The 24,458-nt window shown below is 45.0% G+C and overlaps 13 protein-coding genes across 13 annotated transcripts; 9 read left to right on the top strand and 4 right to left on the bottom strand.

The window, feature by feature from the left end:
* Nucleotides 1–72: 72 nt before the first annotated feature.
* SAMD00019534_010280 (hypothetical protein) lies at nt 73–2,109 on the top strand (the record flags this gene model as incomplete). Its single annotated transcript, XM_012902995.1, has 1 exon — nt 73–2,109. The coding sequence occupies one exon, from the start codon at nt 73–75 to the stop codon at nt 2,107–2,109; it is 2,037 nt and encodes a 678-aa protein (XP_012758449.1).
* A 318-nt stretch (nt 2,110–2,427) lies between these two features.
* SAMD00019534_010270 (hypothetical protein) lies at nt 2,428–5,230 on the top strand (the record flags this gene model as incomplete). The annotated part of the gene is made up of 2 exons (XM_012902994.1): nt 2,428–5,049; nt 5,129–5,230. 2 exons carry the CDS (start codon nt 2,428–2,430, stop codon nt 5,228–5,230), a joined length of 2,724 nt encoding a protein of 907 aa, XP_012758448.1.
* Nucleotides 5,231–5,317: 87 nt separating this feature from the next.
* On the bottom strand, nt 5,318–8,055 carry SAMD00019534_010260 (hypothetical protein; the record flags this gene model as incomplete). The annotated part of the gene is made up of 2 exons (XM_012902993.1): nt 5,318–7,511; nt 7,580–8,055. The coding sequence occupies 2 exons, from the start codon at nt 8,053–8,055 to the stop codon at nt 5,318–5,320; spliced, it is 2,670 nt and encodes an 889-aa protein (XP_012758447.1).
* Nucleotides 8,056–8,920: 865 nt separating this feature from the next.
* SAMD00019534_010250 (hypothetical protein) lies at nt 8,921–10,238 on the top strand (the record flags this gene model as incomplete). The annotated part of the gene is made up of 4 exons (XM_012902992.1): nt 8,921–9,126; nt 9,197–9,515; nt 9,590–9,702; nt 9,812–10,238. Coding segments are annotated over 4 exons (1,065 nt in total), but the record flags the coding sequence as incomplete, so codon positions are not given.
* A 79-nt stretch (nt 10,239–10,317) lies between these two features.
* SAMD00019534_010240 (hypothetical protein) lies at nt 10,318–13,581 on the bottom strand (the record flags this gene model as incomplete). The annotated part of the gene is made up of 5 exons (XM_012902991.1): nt 10,318–10,899; nt 10,980–11,856; nt 11,924–12,264; nt 12,328–13,448; nt 13,518–13,581. The coding sequence occupies 5 exons, from the start codon at nt 13,579–13,581 to the stop codon at nt 10,318–10,320; spliced, it is 2,985 nt and encodes a 994-aa protein (XP_012758445.1).
* A 94-nt stretch (nt 13,582–13,675) lies between these two features.
* On the top strand, nt 13,676–13,840 carry SAMD00019534_010230 (hypothetical protein; the record flags this gene model as incomplete). The annotated part of the gene is made up of 1 exon (XM_012902990.1): nt 13,676–13,840. One exon carries the CDS (start codon nt 13,676–13,678, stop codon nt 13,838–13,840), a length of 165 nt encoding a protein of 54 aa, XP_012758444.1.
* Nucleotides 13,841–14,328: 488 nt separating this feature from the next.
* On the bottom strand, nt 14,329–15,216 carry SAMD00019534_010220 (hypothetical protein; the record flags this gene model as incomplete). The annotated part of the gene is made up of 2 exons (XM_012902989.1): nt 14,329–14,932; nt 15,002–15,216. Coding segments are annotated over 2 exons (819 nt in total), but the record flags the coding sequence as incomplete, so codon positions are not given.
* Nucleotides 15,217–15,447: 231 nt separating this feature from the next.
* Nucleotides 15,448–17,105, top strand: SAMD00019534_010210 (hypothetical protein; the record flags this gene model as incomplete). The annotated part of the gene is made up of 3 exons (XM_012902988.1): nt 15,448–15,639; nt 15,713–15,803; nt 15,889–17,105. The coding sequence occupies 3 exons, from the start codon at nt 15,448–15,450 to the stop codon at nt 17,103–17,105; spliced, it is 1,500 nt and encodes a 499-aa protein (XP_012758442.1).
* Nucleotides 17,106–18,795: 1,690 nt separating this feature from the next.
* On the top strand, nt 18,796–19,074 carry SAMD00019534_010200 (hypothetical protein; the record flags this gene model as incomplete). The annotated part of the gene is made up of 2 exons (XM_012902987.1): nt 18,796–18,840; nt 18,961–19,074. 2 exons carry the CDS (start codon nt 18,796–18,798, stop codon nt 19,072–19,074), a joined length of 159 nt encoding a protein of 52 aa, XP_012758441.1.
* A 214-nt stretch (nt 19,075–19,288) lies between these two features.
* Nucleotides 19,289–19,971, top strand: SAMD00019534_010190 (hypothetical protein; the record flags this gene model as incomplete). Its single annotated transcript, XM_012902986.1, has 3 exons — nt 19,289–19,396; nt 19,483–19,718; nt 19,791–19,971. Coding segments are annotated over 3 exons (525 nt in total), but the record flags the coding sequence as incomplete, so codon positions are not given.
* A 675-nt stretch (nt 19,972–20,646) lies between these two features.
* Nucleotides 20,647–22,158, top strand: SAMD00019534_010180 (hypothetical protein; the record flags this gene model as incomplete). The annotated part of the gene is made up of 1 exon (XM_012902985.1): nt 20,647–22,158. One exon carries the CDS (start codon nt 20,647–20,649, stop codon nt 22,156–22,158), a length of 1,512 nt encoding a protein of 503 aa, XP_012758439.1.
* A 613-nt stretch (nt 22,159–22,771) lies between these two features.
* Nucleotides 22,772–23,383, top strand: SAMD00019534_010170 (hypothetical protein; the record flags this gene model as incomplete). The annotated part of the gene is made up of 1 exon (XM_012902984.1): nt 22,772–23,383. A coding segment is annotated over one exon (612 nt), but the record flags the coding sequence as incomplete, so codon positions are not given.
* A 135-nt stretch (nt 23,384–23,518) lies between these two features.
* Nucleotides 23,519–24,241, bottom strand: SAMD00019534_010160 (hypothetical protein; the record flags this gene model as incomplete). Its single annotated transcript, XM_012902983.1, has 1 exon — nt 23,519–24,241. The coding sequence occupies one exon, from the start codon at nt 24,239–24,241 to the stop codon at nt 23,519–23,521; it is 723 nt and encodes a 240-aa protein (XP_012758437.1).
* Between the last annotated feature and the right edge of the window lie 217 nt (nt 24,242–24,458).

The following is a 24,458-nucleotide window of genomic DNA, read 5'->3' as shown; positions in this document are numbered from 1 at the left end:
CCTCACTTCCTCGCTACCTCCATCACTCACTCATTCAATCAATCACTCAACTCAATCATACTTAGACTTCAGATGTACTTGATGAAGGAGGCACATGTAAAGGATAAACAACACAGCAAGATGGTACACACGATATATAATTGGATACTACAGAAGAGAAGAGGAAAGATAGGAGCAGTGTTGGAGGACTTTGTTCGATACTACATAGCACAGCGCGATAATGATATGCTGGTCGTATGCTTCGAGACGTACTCCTGGTGTGGCCCGACACCCTTACTCAATGATACGATGTTGGAGGATGTCTCTGACTACATATTCGAGACAAAGGATGCCCTCCTGCTCAAGAGTCTGAACCGCGCCGACGTTGCTCAGCACTTGTTGGTGCGCGCCTTTGAGCGCGGAGGCACACGGCTTCAATGGGTAAAGGATTGCGTTGGCCAGAATCATCTCTCGTCGGTGCTACACACGCTCATCGTCTACAATCAGACCATGGCGAAGGATACCCTGCCCGCCAACAAGGTCAAGACGCGTCGCCACGAGGAGCTGTTCCAGTGGCTGCGCATTATGTTGTGGAAACAGCCCACCGAGGATTATGCGTTGCGCGCGGCTCACGATCCGCGCCGTCATTGGCTGAGCAAGGTGATCTCCACATTCCTCAAGTTGGACTCTTATCAACTGGCGTTGGACTGGTACGCTCGTGGCGTCAACATGCTGGCCTTTGCCAATTATGCGCCATTCGCCGTCTATCACAAGCTGCGGAACCAGGATGGGATGGCTGAGCATTGGATGCTCATTGGTGGTCCGTCGTTCAATGAGGAGGCCTGTAACAGGGCCAGCAGCAGCTACCTGACCGAGCTGATGGATCCGCTTCTCAAGGGCGATGACATGAAACGCCTGGCCTCGATGCGCCAGGGTGGACAGTTGGCGATCGACGCCGACACAGCGCTGGACATGTATCTTGAGGACAACGATGTCGAAGCGATCATAGACCTGCTCAAACGACACTACTTTGTGACAAAGGAACTGCCGCGCGACCAGCTGATCATAAAGTGCGCATTGGCCATCTACAACTCGGTGCCCGACCTGTATGGCGAGTTCCTGCGCATCGTTCCACCCGCTCTCTCGCCTGTGTTTATCAACCCGAGATTCTTCTCGCATGCGATCCAGAACGACCTGGCGCTAGGCGTGCGCGGACTAGAGAACCTCACACCTCTTCAGTCAAAGGCGATGGAAGACTCATGGGACACGCCACTCAACGACATTATCATCAATCTGGTTCTCAGCAATAGGTTCAGCCTGCTAGTGCGCATCTTGGACACGCGACCCAAACTCCACATCTCATCACTCAACACCATTGGCAGCTGTCTGCTTGCCAACCTACATCAGCCCGCAGTGCAGGGCTTGGTCGACACGATACTCTCGCTGTTGCCCGCCAAGTCCTTGTCTACGCCCCACACCAACCTCATCATTAAGATGCACATGGAGCGTGGCGAGGACGCCATGGCCGTGGAAGTCTTCCACACAATGCAGGGTCCAAAGGATCTGCTCACCTACCGTCTGAGCGCGCAGCTCCTCCTTCGCTCACTGGTGCCCAACGAGCTGCTGACTCTGGACAGGTTGGACACTTTCTATGGGATCGTTCGTGGCCGTCCCCTGCCCACCAACGATCTTACACAGACCGATTACGCCACGGTGTTTGAAGAGTGCGCCAAGAAGAAACAGAATGCAGTGATTCGCGAGTACTACGAAAGAGCCCTGAGGCGCGAGTCGACAGTGTTCCGCGTGCACAAGGACAACATTGATCAGCATCTGATCCTACTCATTCTGCAATCGCTGGACAGTGCTGGAGCACGCTGTCGTCTGTTCAGATCATTGTTTGATGTGAAGCGAATGACATCAATCACACCAAAGATCTATGGCATGTTGAAGCGAGACAACAACACCGTTAGGGATCCACATCTGAGTGCCATTCTAAGAACGTATCCACCGAAATCTATACCACCGAGCCAACAAAGACCAACACCACCCGACGAACCAGTTGTCAGCCAGCTTAGTGAGGACAAGATCATATCCTTCCTCTCCAGTCGACTCAACATTCATGTTAAATAAATATATAATATATATAATTATTATTATTGACCAAGTCCAAGGGACTGTGTGTCATTGGTTGATGTCCTTGGACGTCTTGGATCGTAGATCTCCGATTCCACACACGTCATGCGTTTTGATCATATGATCGTGTGTGGGAGATGGGGTTTGAATGATTGAGTGCGAACGAACCCACTCCCCAGAACGCGCTCAAATTGGTCATTCAATCAATCACGTGTTCTTGGTTTTAGCAACAACTATAAATATATTATATAAATAACTATTATTGTATATGTGATTGAGATGAGCTCAACTCAATCACAATCATTATCTTCATCAATGAATGGTGGAGGCAGACAGGCTACGAATGCGACAGCGTCAAAGATACCACTGCCACCATCATTGAAAGCTCCATCGTCAAGAACTCAAACACAGGTCACAATAACACCGACTTCATTATCATCATCGATGGGACCATCATCATCATCGTCTTCGTCGTCATCATCCACCACAACTCAGACACCACACTCAGCACCATTGCTGTCTGTTCACGATCATGGAGCGACATTGACTACCAAGAGGCGATCATCATCATTGACCAATTCAATCGGTCCATCACCTTCGGCCGCTGGCGCAACGGGTTCAACCAGTAAACTACCTCGAAGACTCTCAATGAACGCGTCTCCCCTAGCTTTAGGCGCATCCCCATCCACTCCGCCACATTCGCCACGTGCACCTTCCCCAGCTGGCATCAAACAGACCCATCCTCAACCCTCCTCACGCGCACCCTCGCCCTGCGTGTTTGATGGCACCAGTTCGAGGGACGACTCGGTCGTCAAGGTGATATGCCGCTTCCGTCCCGAGACTTTTGATGAAGGCTTGTTGGACAGTGCGCCAGACAAGCGAATCGTCTTCTCCAATGACGGTGCATCAGTTACTGTCAACAATGGAGCAAAGACACTATCATTCAAGTTCTCCCGCGTTCTTCAGCCAATGATCAGTCAGGAGCGAGTCTATCAACTAGTTGGTCTCCCACTGGTTGAAGATGTAGTCAATGGTTACAACGCGGCCATCATTGCCTATGGTTGCACTGGTACGGGTAAGACCTACACGATGGTCGGTCAGCTAAAGTCAGACCTGATTCAGCACGACACTTTACAGGACATGGAAGACTCGATCAGTGGAGGTGGAGAAGGTGTCGTCGCTCCACCCATCGCGCCCGATGAACATTGGGGCTTGATCCCACGCACCATGCGTCAGCTATTCCAGCGAATATCAGAATCGTCCAGACAATACAAGTTCCAGCTCAAGGTGTCTTACATCGAGGTGATACAGGAGAAGGTGCGTGATCTATTGGCCGACAACAAGGCCGACCTGGAGCTGCGACTGGTCGATCAGGGCTTCAGCGTGCCCGATGCCGTGCAGCTCGAGATCACCCACATCGAACAGGTGACCAAGCTGATTGAGTCTGCTTCAGCTCGTAAGGCCGAGTCACGTGGACACATACTATTCCTGGTATCGGTGAACCGCGAGGATGTCGAGACAAAGGACATCGTCAACTCATTGCTCTACATGGTGGATCTCAGTGGCTCAGAGTCTGTGTCAACGACACGCGCGACAGGTCAGCGATTGGACGACGCAAAGTCAATCAACAAGTCACTCTATGCTCTGGGTGGAGTCATCGAGGACATTGCCAAGCGTTCAAAGCACGTACGATATCGCGACAGCAAGTTAACACAACTGCTTCAGAACTGTCTGGGTGGCAACTCCAAGACATGTCTCATTGTCAACTGCTCGGTCAGTGGACATGACTCTGTTTTGCGCGACACCATCTCATCGTTATACTATGGCGAGCGTGCACAATCTGTACGCAATCAACCATCGGTCAACAACGAGTTGCCAGCGCCACAGCTCAAATCTTTGATCCAGACGATGAAGAGCGAACAGGGTATTCTGAAGCAGGTGGTGGAGGAGGCTGGTGGTAGCGAGGCCATTAACCCCGGCTTCCTCTCCAACTACATGCTGCGTCTGCAGAATGAGTTGGAGGAGTGCAGGAAAAACGAGACCAAGCTACAGGAGCAGGTTACATCACTGGAGCAAGAGAGTCATAATGTGAACAAGCAATTGAGCGAGTCCAAGGCATTGATCGAGAGCAAGCAGGAGGCCTTGGCGCGATTCGAGAGTGAACGCAGCGAGATGGCACGCAAGGTGGCTGGTCTGTCAGGCGAGGTTACCCGAGGCAACAACAGAATCGATGAGTTGGAGAAGCTGACACAGGCATTCGACGAGCTCAAGAAAAGCTGTTTGGCACAGGAATCATTGAACAACGAGAAGTACACCAAGGAGTCGGAGAACAGAAAGACCAAGTGGAAGAACAGATGTCAGCAGCTACAGACTCAGTTCAATCAACTCAATGAACAGAGCACCAATCAGAGGAAGCAACAGGATGATTTATGGCGTGATATGCATGGCAAGCTTGAGAAGGAGTTGGCAGAGCGTAATCACAACATCGAGGACAACCTAAAGAAGGAGATCACAGGATTGAAGTCACAGAATAAGGCGCAAGACGATATTATCACCAATCTATCCAATCGTCTGCAGGGATTGATCAAACAGTCTGAGGATATCCAGAAACAGCAGACACAACTTAAACAACAACAACAAACAACCGACCAACATGTACATAATTCACAACTCACAACAACCAACCAGCATCAAGACGACCAGGAGCAATTGGCCGCATTAACCAACAAACTGAGGCATATTGAAGGAATAATTGATCGACTGAAAGATGACAAGGCATCATCATCATCAACAATGCCAATCATTCTTCCAACTCCAGAACCCCTACCTCTGACCCAACAACAACAACCTCAACAACAACAACATGCACAGGCTATACTCAAACAACTTCAACAGCAACAACTACAACAACAAAAGAATACTCCATCACTTCTTCAAGTAAGTAATGCACATGCCAACCATTGGCCCGCCAGCCATCAGACAATCATATTTACCAATCTCCAACTATTATTTCCAGAACTTCCTCGTACTCTTACTGGCATTGCTCACAGCTTATGTGCTACTAGTCAACTTCAATCGCATAACCAGTGACCAGAGATACTACACATTGCGCTCTTAGTTGGCGTACCATTAACCAGAGATATATAAAACTTGTCCATTCCAGTCCATCAATATATCATTCGCGAATGATACATCACTCACTCAATCAATCGATTGACTTTATTGACTCGTATGCTGGCTTTGTCTGTTGTTGTCTGTTTCCTTGATCATTAACTCGGAAGGTGTGGATCTGAGGCTGGATGGTATGCTCAACAAAGTGATGTTGAATAAAGTCAAGTGTCTCTTGGGATAATGGTTGTGATGTTTTCGCTGCTGAAGATGTGGATGCGGTAGACTTGGGAGCATTGGGAGCGTCGGTTGCTTCCAAAAAGTTACTGTCTATATCCATTTCCTCTATTTCCGCTGCAGTCTTGTCCTTGCCTGTGGCGCCCGCGCTCGACTTAATATTACGTTGTTGTTTGATCGTATGTTCCACTGTCTTCTTGTTGTGCATCAGATTGTACTGAGAGATGTGTGTGACCAGGTCCAACTTCTCCTTCTCATTGGATAACGATCGAATCAACTTGCCAAAGATATCGTCAGCATGTGTGCTCTTCTCGTCTCGCGCAATGTTCTGCTTGACCAGTGCCAGACCAATGCCAGGTTGACTGTTATCACGCAATAGAGTACCAGTAATGATGGCCAACACCGCTGGGTTGGTCTTGTGGAAGCTGAGGCTGATCTGAAGGAATCGTTCAAGTTGATCGATTGTGGGCTCGGACCATGCCACACCTAGACGCTTTGAGACCACACGGGAGTATGCACATTGCTTCAAGAACAGATCGGTGGCGACCTGATATGTGCGGCTCTTCTTCTCAGTCATGCCAATGAATATATCGTGTGCCTCCTTGAATCTTCGACTCTTGGCCAGCTGTGACATCTTGAGATGTTTGATCAGGGGTGGGTTGATCATGTAGGCATTGGAGTACTCCTCCAGCGCGGAAATGACCTCGCCATCGAATCGATTATGTGCATACATCCACATGCCAATATCATTGATAATCTTGGGCGTTATAGTCTTGAAAGTGTTGACGAGCGTGCGAATCATTCGGCCAATCAATGACAGGTGACCTCCATTGTTCAACAATCCAACCATGATGTCGCACCATGTCTGTGCCGAGTTGGAGAAGATAAAGATGTCCTGCTGTTTGCTCAGCATGCGTATGCCCTGGTCCAGGTCCGTCTGCAGGATCGAGGAGAAGTGCGCCGGAGTGCAGATGAGCGGCAGGAAGTGCAGGGGTGCTTTCAGGAGCAAGTTGTCGAGGTAGTCCTTCGGGTTGTGTTTGAATAGGAGGTCGGCTGCCTCGAGCAACATGGCTCCGCTGGGGAATCGCTGTGTCTTGAAGTAGGTCTCCAACAACATGAGGCGCACTTCTGGTGCGTTGCCTGCGACCAGATGGTGATTGAGTAGCGTGTCGATCTCGTCCATTGTGGAGACATAGTCCTTGATGCTGGCTGTGATCGCGTTGGTATCGACACCCTTCTGGCTCTCGACGAATGCGTTCTGAATGCTCTGTGTGATGCCCAGTCGCCAGTTGTCCGTGTATAATCCCTTGGCCTTTAGCCAGTATGCCATCTGAGGGTCGGCGTCGAGGTTCTCATCACTCTTTCTGGATTGTGATTGATAGGCGATGAACTTGCCAATCGTGTGATGATTGGGCATCAGACGGAAGTCGGCAATACGAATGGCGTACCAACGCAATGCCATGTTGTAGCAACCAATCGACAAGTAGTTGCCCACAATATCATTGAGTGCGATGTCTTGCACGCGAACCGAGTCGAGCGCGCGAAGTTTGTTGTAGAGGAAGTCGACGATATGCTGGGCGGCGCCAGAGTTGTCCGTGCCCTCGAGTACATTGAGCTCGTTGAATACCATTAGCAAGGGTATCGGTGAATATAATGGCTTTGATTGTACGTCCCAATTGTGTAACAGATACTCGCGCTCGATATAAAGTCCATCGGGGCCAGCCTCCGCCAACAGACATGTCTGAAGCGTGTACTGGATGATCTCGGGTCGCGTGTTGAATGAGTCGAGTACAAGATGCTGTCGCGTGGCACTGTACTCATAGACCAGGTCCAATGTCGTTTGATTGATGTCTGCATTCTCCACACCATATATATATAGACCTATTATCTCTTTGATCTTCTCCAACCTATCCACTCTAATATAGTACTGCAACAATGTATTCAACAAGTCTGTACTCAGATAAGGATCGCCCTTTATCAAGTGAAGGAACTCGTCCACCATGTATTCCTCTAACTTTATACTATCTTTAGTACCATAAAGGTAGTTATTCAATCTTCATTCGATGAGACAATGAGTATGATTGTGACGCATTCATTCATTCAATCAATCAATCATACATACTGTTCGATGGCCAATGGCATGGAGTCTTGGAACATGTCAATGAGCTTGGTGAATTCGTTATCTGTCGCGGATCTTGGATGAAGTGAGGATGTGCTAGGTGTCTGTTCATATGTTTCTTCGAGTATCTCTTCCTGTACTTGTTGTATTTGTTGTACTTGTTGTTTGATGTTACTGTTGTTGTTGTTGTTGTTGTTGTTTGACGATTGACGTTGTAGATTCAATCTTCTATTGGTAGACGAAGAATGATCATCAATGAACACTTCATCTTTGCTACTACTGCTGCTGCTGCTACTCTTTGTACTATTTGATCGATATATATATTGTTGTTGTCGTTGTAAAGTATTACTATGCCTGTACAATGATGATAACAATGTTGTTGATGATGACAGTGAAGCAATGGCAACAGAGCTGACACTTGCATTACCACATTGCTGCAATAGCAATGGTGTCAGATGTTTGAATGGCAATCTTAACATATATATATATATCACCCTTTGGGTTACAGAGCACTCTATCTATCTCCCTTTCTCTATCTATCTCACAGCTTCAATGTTTCGGTTCGGGCTAAGTAACTTCAAGGTTCATTCATTTCAAACATCAGAATCCACGAGTTTTTGTTGATCTTTTTTGCAAAGTCCAAGATATCAACTTGATCAACTTCGACATTGACAAGTTGTATATTAACAAGTACTTGTAATAAATAATATTTATTTATTTGTATAGTTTGTATATTAATAATATTTCAATATGGATTGTTTTAAAATATATCAATAATGAGGTAGAGATAAAAACATTCTAATTAAAAAGAGGATGATTATTGATGAGTTTCCCCATTATATAACTGTTGTAAGATTAGATGATTGTTTGATGGCCCAATAAGAGTGTGTGTTGCATTGTTTTCTGAATCCACAAAGGTCCCTCAGATTGGTCAACTCGTTCTGATAATAGATAGTTCGTCAACTAATTTATTTATAAGCTCACCATTCATTTACACATTCAATCAATCAATCAAACACTATTCTCTCTTCAAAGCCTCACACATACACAAACACAACACTTCAACAACAACAACACACAAGCACACAGAGTTAGATTAGGCCTCTTGTTCAACATCACTCATTACAACATCATTATCACCAATGTTGCAACACTATTAACTATTGTAATATAAATATAAGATATATAGAAGATAATAGATAGATAGAGATAGATAGATAGATAGATAGATATACAATCATGAACATTACAATACTTGAGATGTATGTTATTTGTTGGATAGAAAGGATGGATGAATGGATGAATGGAAGGACATGAACACAATACTAATAAGTTGTATAAAGTATGTGGATGGTGTCTGGAGTGGCAATGTTACTCTCATTGATATTATCTGTACATTTGATATATAAGCATCTTAGGAATTACAACTGTCCAATATTACAAAGATATATAATTAGGATATTGATAATGGTACCTGTATATTCCATTGACAGTTGGCTATCCCTACTCTTTGTTGAGTATAGTCTATACTTTGATTTCACAAGAGACATGTATGTTCATGACCATTCAATCATTCAATCAATCAATCAATCACTAACTTCATGTATCAATTGATCACAGATATGAAGCTTATGTCTTGTATTCATTCTTTTGTTTGATTGTGGCTTATGTAGAGATGCACAACGATGTGTTTGAACTACTGGAGAAGAAGCAATCGATGCTACATCCATGGCCACTGAGTTATTGTCTGCCTCGAATCAAACTCGGTCCAACATTTCTAAGGAATTGTCAACAGATGGTATTACAATTTGTATTTGTCAAGCCTGTTGTAGCAATTGTTTCAATCGTCTTACAAGTGTTTGGATACTATGGTCAAGGCAAGTTTGTACCCGATCGTGGATATCTCTGGCTGGTCATCATAGAGAACATCAGTGTCTGGGTATGTATATGTATATGATTCATTAATTGATCGATTGATTGGACATGTTAATTGACCATACCTTCGACCAACAGATGAGTCTTTATGCACTGGTACTCTTCTATCAATGTATGAGCAAAGAGTTACAACCATTTAAACCATTTGGCAAGTTCATGTGTATCAAGATGGTCATCTTCTTCTCATTCTGGTATGATTCCAACGACATAGTTGTTGCCCCAGCCATCCACTCTCACTCACTTACTTACAATCACTCATTCACTTATTCACTCATTCATTGAACATTGAACATTGAACAGGCAAGGAGTAATCATTGCACTCCTATCATACTTCCATGTTATCAACTCTGTTGGAGATTGGACTATTCACAACATATCAGAGGCACTTCAGAACTTTATCATTTGCTTGGAGATGTTTGTAATCTCTGTGATTCATCACTACTTCTTCCCTTATGCCGAGTACAAGGACGTCAGCAGGTTCAAGCAGGGCTGGTTGTTCAACGAGGAGTTCGACACCAAGGAGCAGGCACCTTCCAAGCAAGTCAACATTCTCAAGAACTTTATGAAGGCCGCCAATGTCTCTGACGTCATTGGAGACACCAAACAATCATTCCTGGTGCCATTGCTCAATGATGACAGTGAGGAAGACGATGAGGAAACAATCGACAACATCAGAGAGATGGATAGTATATACATCAGACAGGATGAGGCCGATGAGGACAGTAGCCTATGATCGATCATTAGATTGAGTAATACAATACAATGTTGTTGGTTTAATTGCACGTCCACATCACGGCCATCGCCATCTATTTGGGTGGAGAGGTCATTGGCGACGACATGACTGATGCTAGGGATATTGTCGATGTGGAGAATATGCTGGAGGGTGGCTGAGTGATAACCTGGCGACGTAGCTCCTCATTGTCGCGCTGCAGATGTCTGATCTCCTTCTGAAGTGCCAGTGTGGATTGGTTGTGCTCGTCGGTGCTTGGCAACAGATGCTGGAAGTAGTAGTCCTTCCAAACGGAGAACAGTGGCGAGGCGAGACGCAGTGGCAGTACGCGCTCATCGCGCACGTATAATGTGTTGCGGAAGTTGTCGCGATTGGCCAGCACGTAGCTCCACAGACTGACTGTCTGCGTCTTGACATTGTTGTTGACGCGCTCTCTCTCCGAGTTGAAGAGGAATGTACCAAAGCGACAGGAAAACAGGTTGTGCAGTATCTCCATCAGCAGATTCTGATTGAATTCAAACGATTGTTGGAATTGATTGAGTATATGATAGACGCACTCAATGAACTGCAAGAACACTGGAGAGCGTTGCTCATCTCCATGCTTGGCGTCACCATGTCCAATTCTTTGTGCAAACTTGTGGCCAAATGATAGCCATTCCTGAGTTGATTGATTGATTGAATGAGTTAGTGAGTGTGACCAAGTGTGTGGACAGCCAGGATGCAGGGCAACAGACTTACCTTCTCTATTAATACAATAAATCCTTCGATGGTGCGGAAGTAGGGATCCAGCAACAACATGGAGATAGATGATAGTTGTGCTGTCCTGTCCCATCCATCACTGCAGTGGATCAAGACTGAAGTGTTGGCATTGTGCACTTTGTCGGCGATCTTTACGGCGCCTTCCAGGATCAGGACGAGATGCTCGAACCATTTGGACGCATCAATGCCATTGAACCATCCAATTGTCTTTTGCTCCTTGGAGTACTGGCCATTGATACCGCCAACAGCCGCGAAGCACGTACTCTTGAACTTGTCGAGTGAGTCACGCATCACATGAATGTTCTCAATGTTCAAAAAGTCGAGCGTCGACTCTGGATAGCAGGTGGAGGTGTTCTCGTAGCCTGCTCCCATTGCTCGGTTACCAATGGCGTTGGCCTTGGGACGCGCGTCGAGCAGACAGAGGGTCTTGGTCTCGGTGTGATGATGATGTGAGCTCACATTGATCATCAGAGAGGATCGTGAGCTCTTGGATGTGGATCTGTCGCCAGTCCGTCGTGGACTTCCAATCTCGCGGAACATCATCTCGTCCTCTGTGCAACGTGATCGTGTGATTCCAACCAAAGGTTGCGAGCATCTTGTGATTGATGCACCATTGTACGGGTGCTTCCATGATAGCGCGGGTATCCTTCCACGACTCCTAAACTTGAAAACACTGTCCAACTCTGAATCGTTGATCCTTTCAGGTATCGCCAACAATGATGGATAAGTGTCGCACTTCTCGTACTTTGCATTGACATTTGTGATCCTCCATCCACTTCCTGGTTTGCCAACACCCTGTCTCTTATACTCTTCCTCCAAGTTGAAGACTGACCATCCATCAACTGGGTAATGTTCTCTGCAATGATTGATTGAGTTGGTGAATATGTGATCGATTGATTGAGCGAGGGTGAGGTGATACATACTTGTTGTAGAATGCAAACAACTTGGTTTGGTTGCCTGGGAAGACTTGTTGCTTCAAGGTCTTGTAGAGCTTCTTCCTTGATGTGTTACGTTTGTCGTTGGGATGAGGGAAGAAGAAACGAACGAACCTAAAGTCCTTGCAACTGATGTCCAAGTAGCAGTTGGTGTTGGACTTGGACGAGCCCACCCTCTCCACCCTTGATATCGAGTACAATGGTATATCATACTCCAATCCAGAGACGGTCTCAAAGAACTTCAGTCGATAGTTTGTCATGAACAAGTCTCCTTCCAGTCCGCCAGGTTGTCCATTAATACAATCCGTCAGATGTACAACGTTGTCAATCTATTCGTTCACTCTCGTTAGTCTTGTCCTGAGATTCCACCTGGCTCGCAACAACAAACATACCTTCAATATAAGTATCTCACCTGGAATGGACTTGGACAGCTTGTTCCTGGTGGCAAAGTGGTCGGTTGCATTGCAGGCCGAGAACATGACGTTGAGACAGATGCCATCGTCGTTGTTGATGCTGTCGTCGATCTTGGGGAAGAGGTAAAGTTTGTCGCTCTTCTTGATGTTGTAGGATGAGATTGGATTGCTCTCGATGAGCCAAAGCTTGGGCTCACTCAACATGAGCTTGTAGTTGATAGTCTTGACCTTGATCAGTGACTCTAGCCAAGGTGAAAGGTCGGCCACAATATCCTTGACCAGTGACTTTGTTGAGAATGTGATGGTGACTTGATTGGTGGGCACGACGTACGACGCGCGATACGTCAGCGATGAGGACGACGATGACTTGGACGAAGAGGTGGATGATGAGGAGCCAGACGCTGCTGATGCGGTGTCGGCTAGGAGTGGGGGTGTTCCAGCAGCCGACAGCTTGGCAATGGTTGTCGCTGAGTGCTCCCCAAGTGATAATACAATGACATCCTTCTTCTTGAACTCAATGATGCTGAGGTTACCCAATGCATAGCTCTCCAGTATTGAGTCCTCCTGAAGTAACACCTCTGAGCCATCGTGATTCAACACGAATAGACCGTAGTACTTCAAGTCTTGGCCGACAAAGTATAGGACATCAAACTTGGACGTGATCATTTGAATGGCGTCACGCACCAGCATCTTGAGGTCGACCTGGAAGGTCTTGGTCTTCATCTGCTCGGGGAAGACCACCTTGAGATAGGCAGGGTCTTGCTCCAACTCCTGCTTCTTCTTGCACTCGATCATATCCTTGTCGTACAGCTCGTAGATCCACAATGGCTTGGACTCATCCAGCCATACGCCACAGTCGGCTTTGGCATTGTTTGGTGCGATGTATAGTGCATACTGTTGACCATCAAGATTGTTAAGCAGTCTCTTCTTCTTGATAATGGCATTCAGCAAGTCCTTAACGAGGTAGTCGCGCTGCACCTTGAATGAGACGATTGATTGAATATCAGGTATAGACACACGTAGTACAATCAACTCTGATATTGGACCGGCTGCAAGGTCATCCAGTCTCTGTCGAAGGCTAGAGTTATACTTGAAGTGATCTTCAAAGAGGCATGAGAGTGTCAGAGGCATGGTCATTCATTCATTCACTCATTCATCCACAAACATACTCTTGTTTGGTGCCATCCAACTTGACCTCTTCATTGTGGATGATGAAGATGATGATGTTGTCATATCAGTTGCTGCAGAGATGGTAAGAGTCGCCTCCCTATCATTAACGTCGTTGTTAACATATGATGACACTTCTTGTGCTCCTTTACTTGTGCTTATGCTCGTGCTCATGCTCGTGCTCGTGCTAGTGCTAGTGCTTGTCCTTGGACTGTTGTTGTTGACTACTGATAGTGATGATGGAGGCGATGTAGATAGTGGGGTTGTAGTTGGCGTTGACAAGGCATGTACAACAGGAGACATCTGTATAGGTGATGTAGACTGAGGTGATGCTTTCCATCTTGTATCCTGTGTGGTTGGTGCAGTCAAGTGACTTCCACTGCCACTTCCACTGCCACCTGCAGAGCCTCTATTAGGCGATGATGTAGTAGTTGACATATTTATTATTTATATATAAATGTATGTGTATATGTATATATATATACATAAATAGAATAGTAGAATGAAGGAATGAATCAATGAATGTAGGGATGGGGGTGTCCTTGAAGCTTTGCACCTCGTCGGGCTTTGGACCTCTTTGGCTCACATTCTTTCAAGTAACACGCATGCATTCCCATTCAAAGACATCTGCAAAAGAGATATTTTTATGATTGTTTGCCCATAAACTGTGAAGAGCATGATCATAGACTATTGTGATGGATGGGTGTCGATGATGGTCCATCAATAAGTCGATCCCGATCGTCCCGACACACACTTGGCTAATTCCGATCGGAATGAATGATGGGCCAATATGGAATCATTCCACTTTTACTTATTCTTCATGTATCTGACCATTTTCTTATACCTGTTACTCTGTTTGAATCGCTCCATTCTCTTGGCATAGTCTTCTTTGTACTTGTCAAACTCCTCGCGGGTCATGCCTTGAGCAATACGATACTCCTCTTCAATCTCTTCTTGTGTCTTTTGGAAACGTAGTCTTTGTACTACAACGATGCGATACAGGAATTTGAGTATTCTAACAGGTACCATTAGAAGTTGTAGAATGAATAGGTCCTTCCAGGTTGGCTTCTCTGCGCCCTTCACTACTACTTGTGGTGGGGCGCCTTCTTGTTGCATTGCCTCTTGATAGCGTTGTGTCTTCATGGCCAATCCCTGCATACGATTATGTCGATGCACTTGATAAAAGTGCTTGCCCAGCGTGATCACAAGTATCAGGCCGGCCAACACATGTCTTACATCATGGCTCACACCAGTGTAATGATAGGCGTAACGACCGACATAGTTCTCATGCCAAGGTATACCATTAATAAGCAAGTCATCATACTCCTCCTTTGTCTCTTGATCGCTCAATATTTGATATGCATTAGTTATCACTACATATTCATCTGAAGTGACTCCATTGTTCTTGTCTGGATGACTTTGGAGATTGAGTTGGAGTTGGAGGTCAGCTTGATGTTCTTGAATGAATGAAAGGTGCTATCCTTACTGTTCAAGGGATAGCTTTCTAAAGGCGGTCTTTATCTCACGTTGTGTAGCATTGTTGTTCAAGTTTAGTTGACTGTAGTAATTGATACCTTTGCTGATATCATTGACACTTGTATAATATGATGATGTCTTGGCATCAACATATTCAATGTTAACAACCAATATTAATGTCAATGTAAATGCAATGACAAACAATCCATTCCGCAGCATCTCTATCTATCTTTCTCTCTCTCTTTGAGTTCAATAGTGATCATAGAATGAAAATATCTTTGTGAAGAGTTGATAAATGAATGATTGGATGCCCCTCCATCACTCAATCTTAGAATGCATGTTAATTGCGAGCTTGTTCAAGTTGACCCCATCTTAACATTAACTCATTACTTCATTTGGTATACATATACATATATGAGATAACAGATAAATAAGGATATTATATACTTATATAGAATGACTAATACATCATTGTTGATTAAGAATGGTACTGTGGTCAATGAGGATAGACAATCATTGGCTGACGTGTTGATGGTAGATGGTATCATCACTCAGGTTGGCACCAACCTATCACCACTATCCAATGACACAACAGTCATTGATGCAACTGGCAAGTTTGTCATACCAGGTGGCATTGATCCACATACTGTATGTATTCCATAAAGAGTGATTCCATCAATGCACTACCACGCACTAATCAATAATGAATGTATGCTGTTAGCACTTCCAACTACCATTCATGGGTACAGTAGCTGTAGATGACTTTGATATTGGAACAAAGGCTGCTATATCCGGTGGAACAACATTTGTTAGTATGTATCCAGACCATTCATTCAACTACCACTCACTAATCATTCATTCATCATTACTAACCAATCTATCTATCAAACTATATAGTTGACTTTGTTATCCCACTCAAAGGACATTCTTTACTTGAGGCTTATGATCAATGGAGAGGATGGGCTGATGCCAAGGTGAATCATGACTATTCATTACATGTTGCCGTCACTTGGTGGAGTGAGCAAGTTGCCAAAGAGATGGAGATTCTTGTTAAAGAACGTGGTGTCAACAGTTTCAAAGTATTCATGGCCTACAAGAACTCAATGATGGTTACCGATGAGGAGATGTTCCACATCTTTAAGAAGTGCAAGGAGCTTGGAGCATTGGCCCAGGTCCATGCCGAGAATGGAGACCTCGTATTCGAGGGCCAAAAGAAGATGTTGGAACTTGGAATCACTGGACCAGAGGGCCACGAGATGGCCCGTCCAGAGGAGTGTGAAGCCGAGGCCACATTAAGAGCAATTACAATTGCCAACAGAGTCAACACACCTCTCTATGTCGTACATGTTATGAGCAAGTCGGCTGCAAATGTAATAGTACAAGCGAGAAAGGAAGGCAAACGTGTCTATGGTGAGCCGATCGCCGCTGGACTCGGTGTTGATGGCACACATATGTGGAACTGCGATTGGCGCCACGCCGCTGCCTTTGTCATGGGACCACCACTGCGACCCGATCCAACAACCAAGGGATTCCTCATGGATCTGCTGGCGAGTGGCGACCTGCACTGTGTCGGCACAGACAACTGTACCTTCTGTGCCAACCAAAAGGCCATGGGCAAGGACGACTTTACAAAGATACCCAATGGAGTCAACGGAGTTGAGGACCGTATGTCCATCGTTTGGGAGAATGGAGTGAACACTGGCAAACTGACGCCCTGCGACTTTGTCAGAGTGACAAGCTCGACAGCCGCCAAGATATTCAACATCTATCCAAAGAAGGGACGCATTGAGGTCGGCTCCGATGCCGATATTGTCATCTGGGATCCGCAGGCCGAGAAGACAATCTCTGCCAAGACCCATCACCATGCAGTTGACTTTAACATATTCGAAGGCATCAAGGTTCGCGGCTTGGCCGCCACCACGATCGTCGCAGGCAAGGTTGTTTGGAACAATGGAACATTGAGCACAACACTTGGAAGTGGACGTTTCGTGCCACGTCCGTCGCATGGCTGTGTGTTTGATGGCATCAACAAGAGAGACGAAGTCAGGAACGAGCTGTTGCGCAAGGTTGACAGGCAGCCATACACCGGTCCGGTGTTTGTACCCAAGAGTTGATTGATTGACGATTGGTCGTCGTAAACAATGGACCATCACAAAAAGTGATGGTGGCTCACGCTCGTGCAAAGTATAAATTGACGTCAGCCTATTAGAGTGTCCCTTTGCAAACGATCGGCCACAACAAGGCCACGGGCGTCCTTCATCAACAATGGAAATATCGCCCGCTTCCTTATCCTTTATATAACCATCATGCTCCAATAATTTAATGTCGTATCATCAATCGGAACAAAGTATCTGCATTCCCTTTTGGAAGGTAAGGTACACCATACTATGCTCCTTAATTTGGTCACTTGTAATTGTTATTGTGTGTAACTCTCACATTAACACAACAACAGACAGTCTCCTGCATGCTTGGTTCAGTGAAGAAGTCTAGAGATATAAATCTAGACCATCTCTTGACAATGAGTGGCGCCGATATTGGTCCTCATGGGACTCCAAGGCCCTCAAGGTCTCAAAACACACACTACTTGTGGGGTGTGATGATGGAGACTCTAAGTTTGTGTGAGTATGACTGATTGTGTGTGATGCAAAGAATGATGAAGAGGCCTGATTGGACCTTCAATTGAACCCGTTAAGTCATTGGATCAAACAATCACTCACACTTACTTACACAACATACACATATAACACACAATGTACAGGATGCATCCATCCTGGAATCTATCTGCGCTTTGACCTACCATTGATCAATCATGGTAGGCTAGGCAACAACGTCTTTGCTTTGCCTCATCGAATCAATCAACTGTCTGTCTTTCCACTCCCCTGCTCCTATTCTGAGGACCAACTAGTTGCCGTTGGCGATTGTTAACATTCAAAGTCCATAAGTCGGACCTCCTTCATTCCAAACCATTTGTTTAATTGATTGATAGAGAGTTATATTCATTCATTTGACAATGTTATAACAAATACATTCCAACATAAAGGGTGTAATATATATTTATACATATCTTATCTCTGTACATAATAACAATTCAATATATATTTTCAATAATATTAAATGTAACATTAGTCATAGTAATAACCAACTACCTACCTATTGTCCAAATCAAGATATACATTGGTGAGTACCAACCCATCTCCATCCTTGCCTACCGACTCGACTACATTTTATTTGCATCGGTATTATTGGTACCAGTCATCTAAGGTCCTACACTTTTTGTACTACATATCTCTGATCCACTGGTCGATGGATCAATGATCGTACACAACTGCCTCCAATTCACCGTATTACAATCGGCCTCGGGTGGTGTGTGTGTCTGTTTGATCACCCACACTCCATCACCACACACACACACACACACATAAAGTAACAAACAAATAACTACCATCCAACGAAAGTGATTGGTCGTGGGTGAGAAGTGATCAAGATCCCACTGCCACACATATTTCTTTCGAGAGCCCCACAACTCATCCATTCGTCCATGTCCAAGGCTTTACCTCTTTATAGCATTTATGTATCAATGCCCTTGAGGGTGGCTCTCTCCATTACCACCATTGCCATTCACTACCTCACTCACTCATTTGTGTATGTGAGAACGAACGAGAGTGTGGGCTCACCATTGATCCATCATCTAACAGGTATTATAATCCATCCTTCCGGTGGATGATGATGTGGTCACCAGTGGCCTCATGATCCTTCTCTTTATGTGTGTGAATGTTTGTTTGTTTGTTTGTGTTAGTGTGGCCAATGGAACTTGAGCGCCTTCTGATGTTGATGCGATTGTTGTTAAAGGTGAGTGAGATATCAGAATGGACATCATCATCATCATCATATGTTTAAAGTTTAAAGTAGTACTACCTTATCTGATCAGATCAAAGACATAAAGCCTACACACACCAATCAATCACAAAGACATCACACTACTACACCAACGGCATTCATCCATTCATCGTCTTGTCAAACATATCATTACTGCAGAGAGACATCGAACCATCAAAGACTCGTGATCCAACCCTTCCATGTTGACCAACCAATCCTAACGCCCTTACTTATATTGTAACTGTATAATAATTTAGTATCTACCTTCAGATCAAATATCAATTCATTCTTACTATCTCCAATATTGATATTAATACCAACTCTTGTAAATAATTAATTAATTAACTATATTTATATTTATATTATATTATTTGTAAATACATCCAACAACTCAAATCTATTAATAATAATAATAATAATAATGTCTACAATACTCGAGATGCTAAGGACCCTTGAGCCAGAGAGCTTGGACGATATGATCGACCTTACGGCCAAAGTTATAAACTCACTTGTTAGGAAAGGTGACCAGGTATGTTCATTCAAACAACAACAATCAATCGATCAATTGCGCCAACATTGTCTAACAATACTCAGTCGACAATAATGAAACAACAGAACAAATCAATTCATACTCAGTTCTATCCACCAAACAACAAATTACCATTGATATCAATTAGAGATTATATTCATCGTTTGTTTAAATATTCACCATGTTCAAGAGAATGTTTCATAATGTCACTTATATACATTGATAGGCTTATGCTAGAATGTGGACTATCACTCAATTCATACAACATTCATCGTATCCTAATAACAACATTAGTAATATCAACAAAGTATCAAGATGATATGTAAGTACCATACCATTCATTCATTCATTCATACATACATATTAACATGTTATGTCCTCTCATTCCATTTAGATTCTACAACAATGAGTTCTATTCTCAAGTTGGTGGAATTAATGTCCAAGAAATGAATCAACTTGAATTGGAATTACTTAGATTGTTGAACTTCTCGGCCAATTGTTCAAATGATCTATTCATTCAGTATAGTAGAGAGATAGATAATCTATTCGAGAGGAATGAGTATATGAGTTGTACATAATCATACAACTAGACAATCTGTAGTAGTAATAGTAGTAATAGTAGTAGTAATCAAGTATCCCTCCATCTATGGATACTTTGATAATGTAAAGAGTTCAACTTGCGTGGCTTTCAATCATTGATTGATTGATCCATAATACCAGCCATTCATTTACCAAACAACAACCTTGTAATTAATTAAACTTCAAAGTTTCCATTGTCAATACTTTGCAAGTCACTCTCTTTATCAATCATTCATAACTCTTTCGTCGTCTTTAGTCTCATGATCATAGTAAGTAACATAGGATAGCGAGTTTTGCATTGTCGCTTTGGATGCATTACTTGTACTCACGAATCGCTTTGATCAACAAGCGATCGACAATAATTTTGTTAATTTTCTTTTTTGTTTCTAAAAATTACTACAATCTAATCTGATGCGGTGTGTGACATCACCTCAAACCTTCAAGTTCATGCTGGTGTTACATGTCTTTCAATGGGTTTCAAAGCCACTCACACCTTAAGACATCATCCATTTATACTCAAGCCTTGAGCATTCAACAACAACAACATCATTCATTTGATTATTTATTTATATATATACATACAGATACATATATATATATACACACATATACAATTTAGCTTTTAGCAATCAGCCAATTTATCAATTTAAATAGAATAATATAATTTAATAATGGCCAAGTCACGCGCAACTACAAACACTGCTGCTGCCAAGAAGTATAGACAAAAGGTCAAGAAGACCGTCACTGCCAAGGGCTCAGTTGCTTATACATCCACAGGTGACGCACGCGTCGACCTGTTCTATCATACTGCTCGTGGTATCGCCGATACCCAGCTGACCACCCTGCTCGCCGAGTCCTGGAAGGTGTCGCCATTGGACACACTCAAGATTGTCTTTTACAACCGTGATTGCCGTGGAGGTAAGGGTGAGCGCCAAATCTTCCTCACATCAATCACCTGGATGCAGGAGCATCATCCAGAGACGGTCGCCAAGAACTTCTCCCAGATTCCAAACTTTGGCTCGTGGAAGGATATCACACATTTGATTGGCACCAACCTCGAGTCCCAGGCTCTCGAGGCCCTCTCCACTCAGCTCAAGGCTGACCTCAAGGCTTTGGAGGAGGATCCAAAGGCCTCGGTCTCCCTTGCCGCCAAGTGGGCTCCAACCGAGGGCAACCACGACGATGTCAAGAGCAGCGCTGCCAAGAAGTTGGCCCTGGTCTTGAGCGTCAACCGCACCAACGCCAAGAAGGAGTACCGTAAGCGCTTCTTGGTTCCACTGCGTCGCCAAATCAAGATCACCGAGACCCTCATGTCCCAGGACGGTTGGGACAAGATCGAGTTTGGAAAGGTGCCATCTCGCTGCATGAAGCTCCAGCGCAAGTCTTTCGAGAAGCACGAGCCCGAGCGCTTTGCCGCCTACACCGCCGCCTTGACCAAGGGTGAGGCCAAGGTCAACGCCAAGCAGCTGTTCCCACACGAGATCTGTAAGTCCTACTTCAACGCCAGCGCTGTCGACCCCATCCTCGAGGCTCAATGGAAGGTGCTCCAAGAGGAGACCGCCAAGCTTGGCAAGCTCAGTGACTGCATCGTGCTCTCTGATGTCTCTGGCTCCATGTCCGGTACCCCAATGGAGGTGTCAGTCGCCCTCGGACTGCTGATCTCGTCGCTCACGGACGAGCCATTCAGAGACCTCGTCATCTCCTTCCACGAGACGCCATCCTTCTGCAAGGTCGTTGGTAACAGCCTTTTTGAGCGCGTGCGCTGCATCAAGGCGTTCCCATGGGGTGGCTCCACCAACTTCAACCTGGTCTTCGACCTGATCCTCCAGAAGGCCATCAAGAACAAGCTTCCCCAGGAGGCCATGCCCAAGAAGTTGTTCGTCATCTCGGACATGCAGTTTGACTCTGCCGACAACAGCTACAAGTCAAACCACGAGAACATGCTCAAGCAGTACAAGAAGGCCGGCTACGAGCCACCCCAGATCATCTACTGGAACGTCAACGGATCCTACACGACCACCCCCGTAGGAGACGCATCCATTCCAGGTGTCGGCCTTGTGTCTGGTTTCTCGCCATCGATCCTCAAGGCGATCATCGAGGCCGGTGACACCACCACCCTCTCACCATTGGCCATGCTCCAGCCAATCCTCGAGGACAAGCGTTATGCCGACCTGACCGTCTAAAAGTGTTCGGTAGTAGTGTCCTCCCTACAACGCACGCGCCTTAGTCCACAAGACCCACCCAGTCTTGAAGGGTCCACCCAACATCAACTCTCACACATCAAACAGCAATCAAATGTAAATACCAAGAGTGTATCTACATCACATCAAAGAGTATGAAGGACAGAAAATGGCGAGCAAGGGCGCCCTGTCTTTCCCGAGTAGTCAGTGTACCATTGTCAAGAGTGTCTATGGTCCTGACTCCCTTGCATTCATTCAAACACCCTTTGGCACAAACAAATAAACCTTTTTGTATCATATATAGTATATTCATATCATTGTGTGTTTATAGTAGTTATATATATGACATCATCAAAGAAGATTAAGATTTGAGTGAAAGAATGATTGATCGTCTTTTGTGAAGATGTGTGAGTGGGGTCATGGAAGCTTGAAAAGGCAAAGGAGGCTTCCAATCAGAGATGGGTCCACCCCATTGGAGGTCTTCGCCCACACAATGCAAAAATAAAGTGAAGATATTTATTCATTACATGGATGAGATGATGACCTCATTCATTCATTCATTGTACATACACACATACACATACAGATAATCAATCTATTTATCTATTTAGAGAGAATGATCAAGATAATTGGAACATTGCTATTCATTTTTGCAACGATAGCGTTGGCTCAGTCAAACACTTTGATGGTCAACTTCCAACCACGCGCAGAACAGGCATGCACTGGAGATGTTAGTGGTGTTGGATATGCAGCTTCATTGAATGATTGCATCGACTTGGATACAGTGTCCTACGAGTTCATCGTGACTGCATTGCGCGCCGGTTGGAAGATCTTTGACGATGGCACCTGCGCTGGCAACTTCACCGACGACTCCTACAAGAATGGAACATGTGTCACCGATCTCCAATTCACAGAGTACATCGCTCCAACACCATTTGCCACCATGTACATCTCGCAGGAGCCCATCGTCGACGTTGGCTCTGGCAATATCATTGGCGCAATATACACTCACGAGACCTGTGGACTCGGTTCGTTGGTGGCCTATGCTTACGCGACCAATGGCACTACACTCACCACTGACGATGGAACCGTGCTGACATTGACATGTGACGGTGAGCAGCCAAAGGGACAACAATGTCTCTCAGGCTCATGCAAGTCCTACAACTTTGACACCAACTGTGAGCAAAGCTTCAGCAACTACTACCTCAAGATCACATGTAGCTCACTCTAAGTCAGTAGTCAGGTGCGTTCAACTTCTCGTTGATTGTTTGTTTGATTGTAATAAACCATCCAAATTCAACACAATGTATATATCTGGAGCTGGGATTGTTCCACAGCGCATGCTGGATAAATGTATCATTAATTAGTTCTCAAGGAGCTGAATCTCCATTTTGTAGTTTATTAGGTTGACTGTCACGAGGAAGTCAAGGCTTGCCAACGTTGATTGGTGCGCCATCTTCAATTTACTGTCGTCTCGTTTCCTTGAAGGTGATCGTGATCGTCCAAATCCTCGTAATAGCTGTGACTCTTCTCTTGCTCTCTCTTTGTTATTGGCTACGCACTGCACAGCTCGGTCTTTATCCATGACGCCCAACAGATACTTGGCCACCTCTGCTGCTTTGATGAATATTCTCTCAAGAATGTTTGATTGATCATTGGGACTCTTGCCAAGTGAGTCCACAATATGGCGGACCAAGTCCAGATGTCCATAATCAGCAACTTCAAGGATATCAATTGTTAAGTCATCCTCAAGATTGAATTGGCGAACAATATCCACTCGTCCAGCTTCAGCCGCACCGTACATGATTGCGCTCACCAACTCCTTGTTCTGTCCGACCAGTACCCTCGCAAGCTTCACGTCCATCGACCTATCAAACACAAAGGTTGGCCACGATAGATTAAATCTGGATGTGGCGGGATCAGTATCATGGTGTGGGAACAGATGAAGAAGATGTTGATGTCCACGATTGATCGCCTGCTGTCTTATTATTGCCAGCTGCTCCGGTGTACAGTCGATAAGATTGAGACACTCTAGCGACTGTTTGAGCACGGTCTCGTCTCCAATGTCCGCCGCGAACTTGGCCATTTTAAAGTGCTCATTCAGTCCTTGCTCAATGCGGAAGATTCTTTGGGCGATCCTGGATCCGTGACCGCCGGATTGATCATGATGCCGGGGAGAATACACTGGTCGGGGATCAGCACTCATTCTTCAGAGAGGAGGAAGTCAATCATTTTTGAGCCACCTGTGCAGACCATGTTATATTCAGTGTCCTGTGAAGGCAAAATAGTGGTTGCTCAGTTGG

This window comes from Acytostelium subglobosum (assembly GCF_000787575.1).
Source record: "Acytostelium subglobosum LB1 DNA, scaffold: scaffold2, whole genome shotgun sequence".
Lineage (NCBI taxonomy): Eukaryota > Evosea > Eumycetozoa > Acytosteliales > Acytosteliaceae > Acytostelium > Acytostelium subglobosum.
The sequence above is the reverse complement of the archived record's forward strand: the minus strand, read 5'-3'. Positions and strand labels throughout refer to the sequence as shown.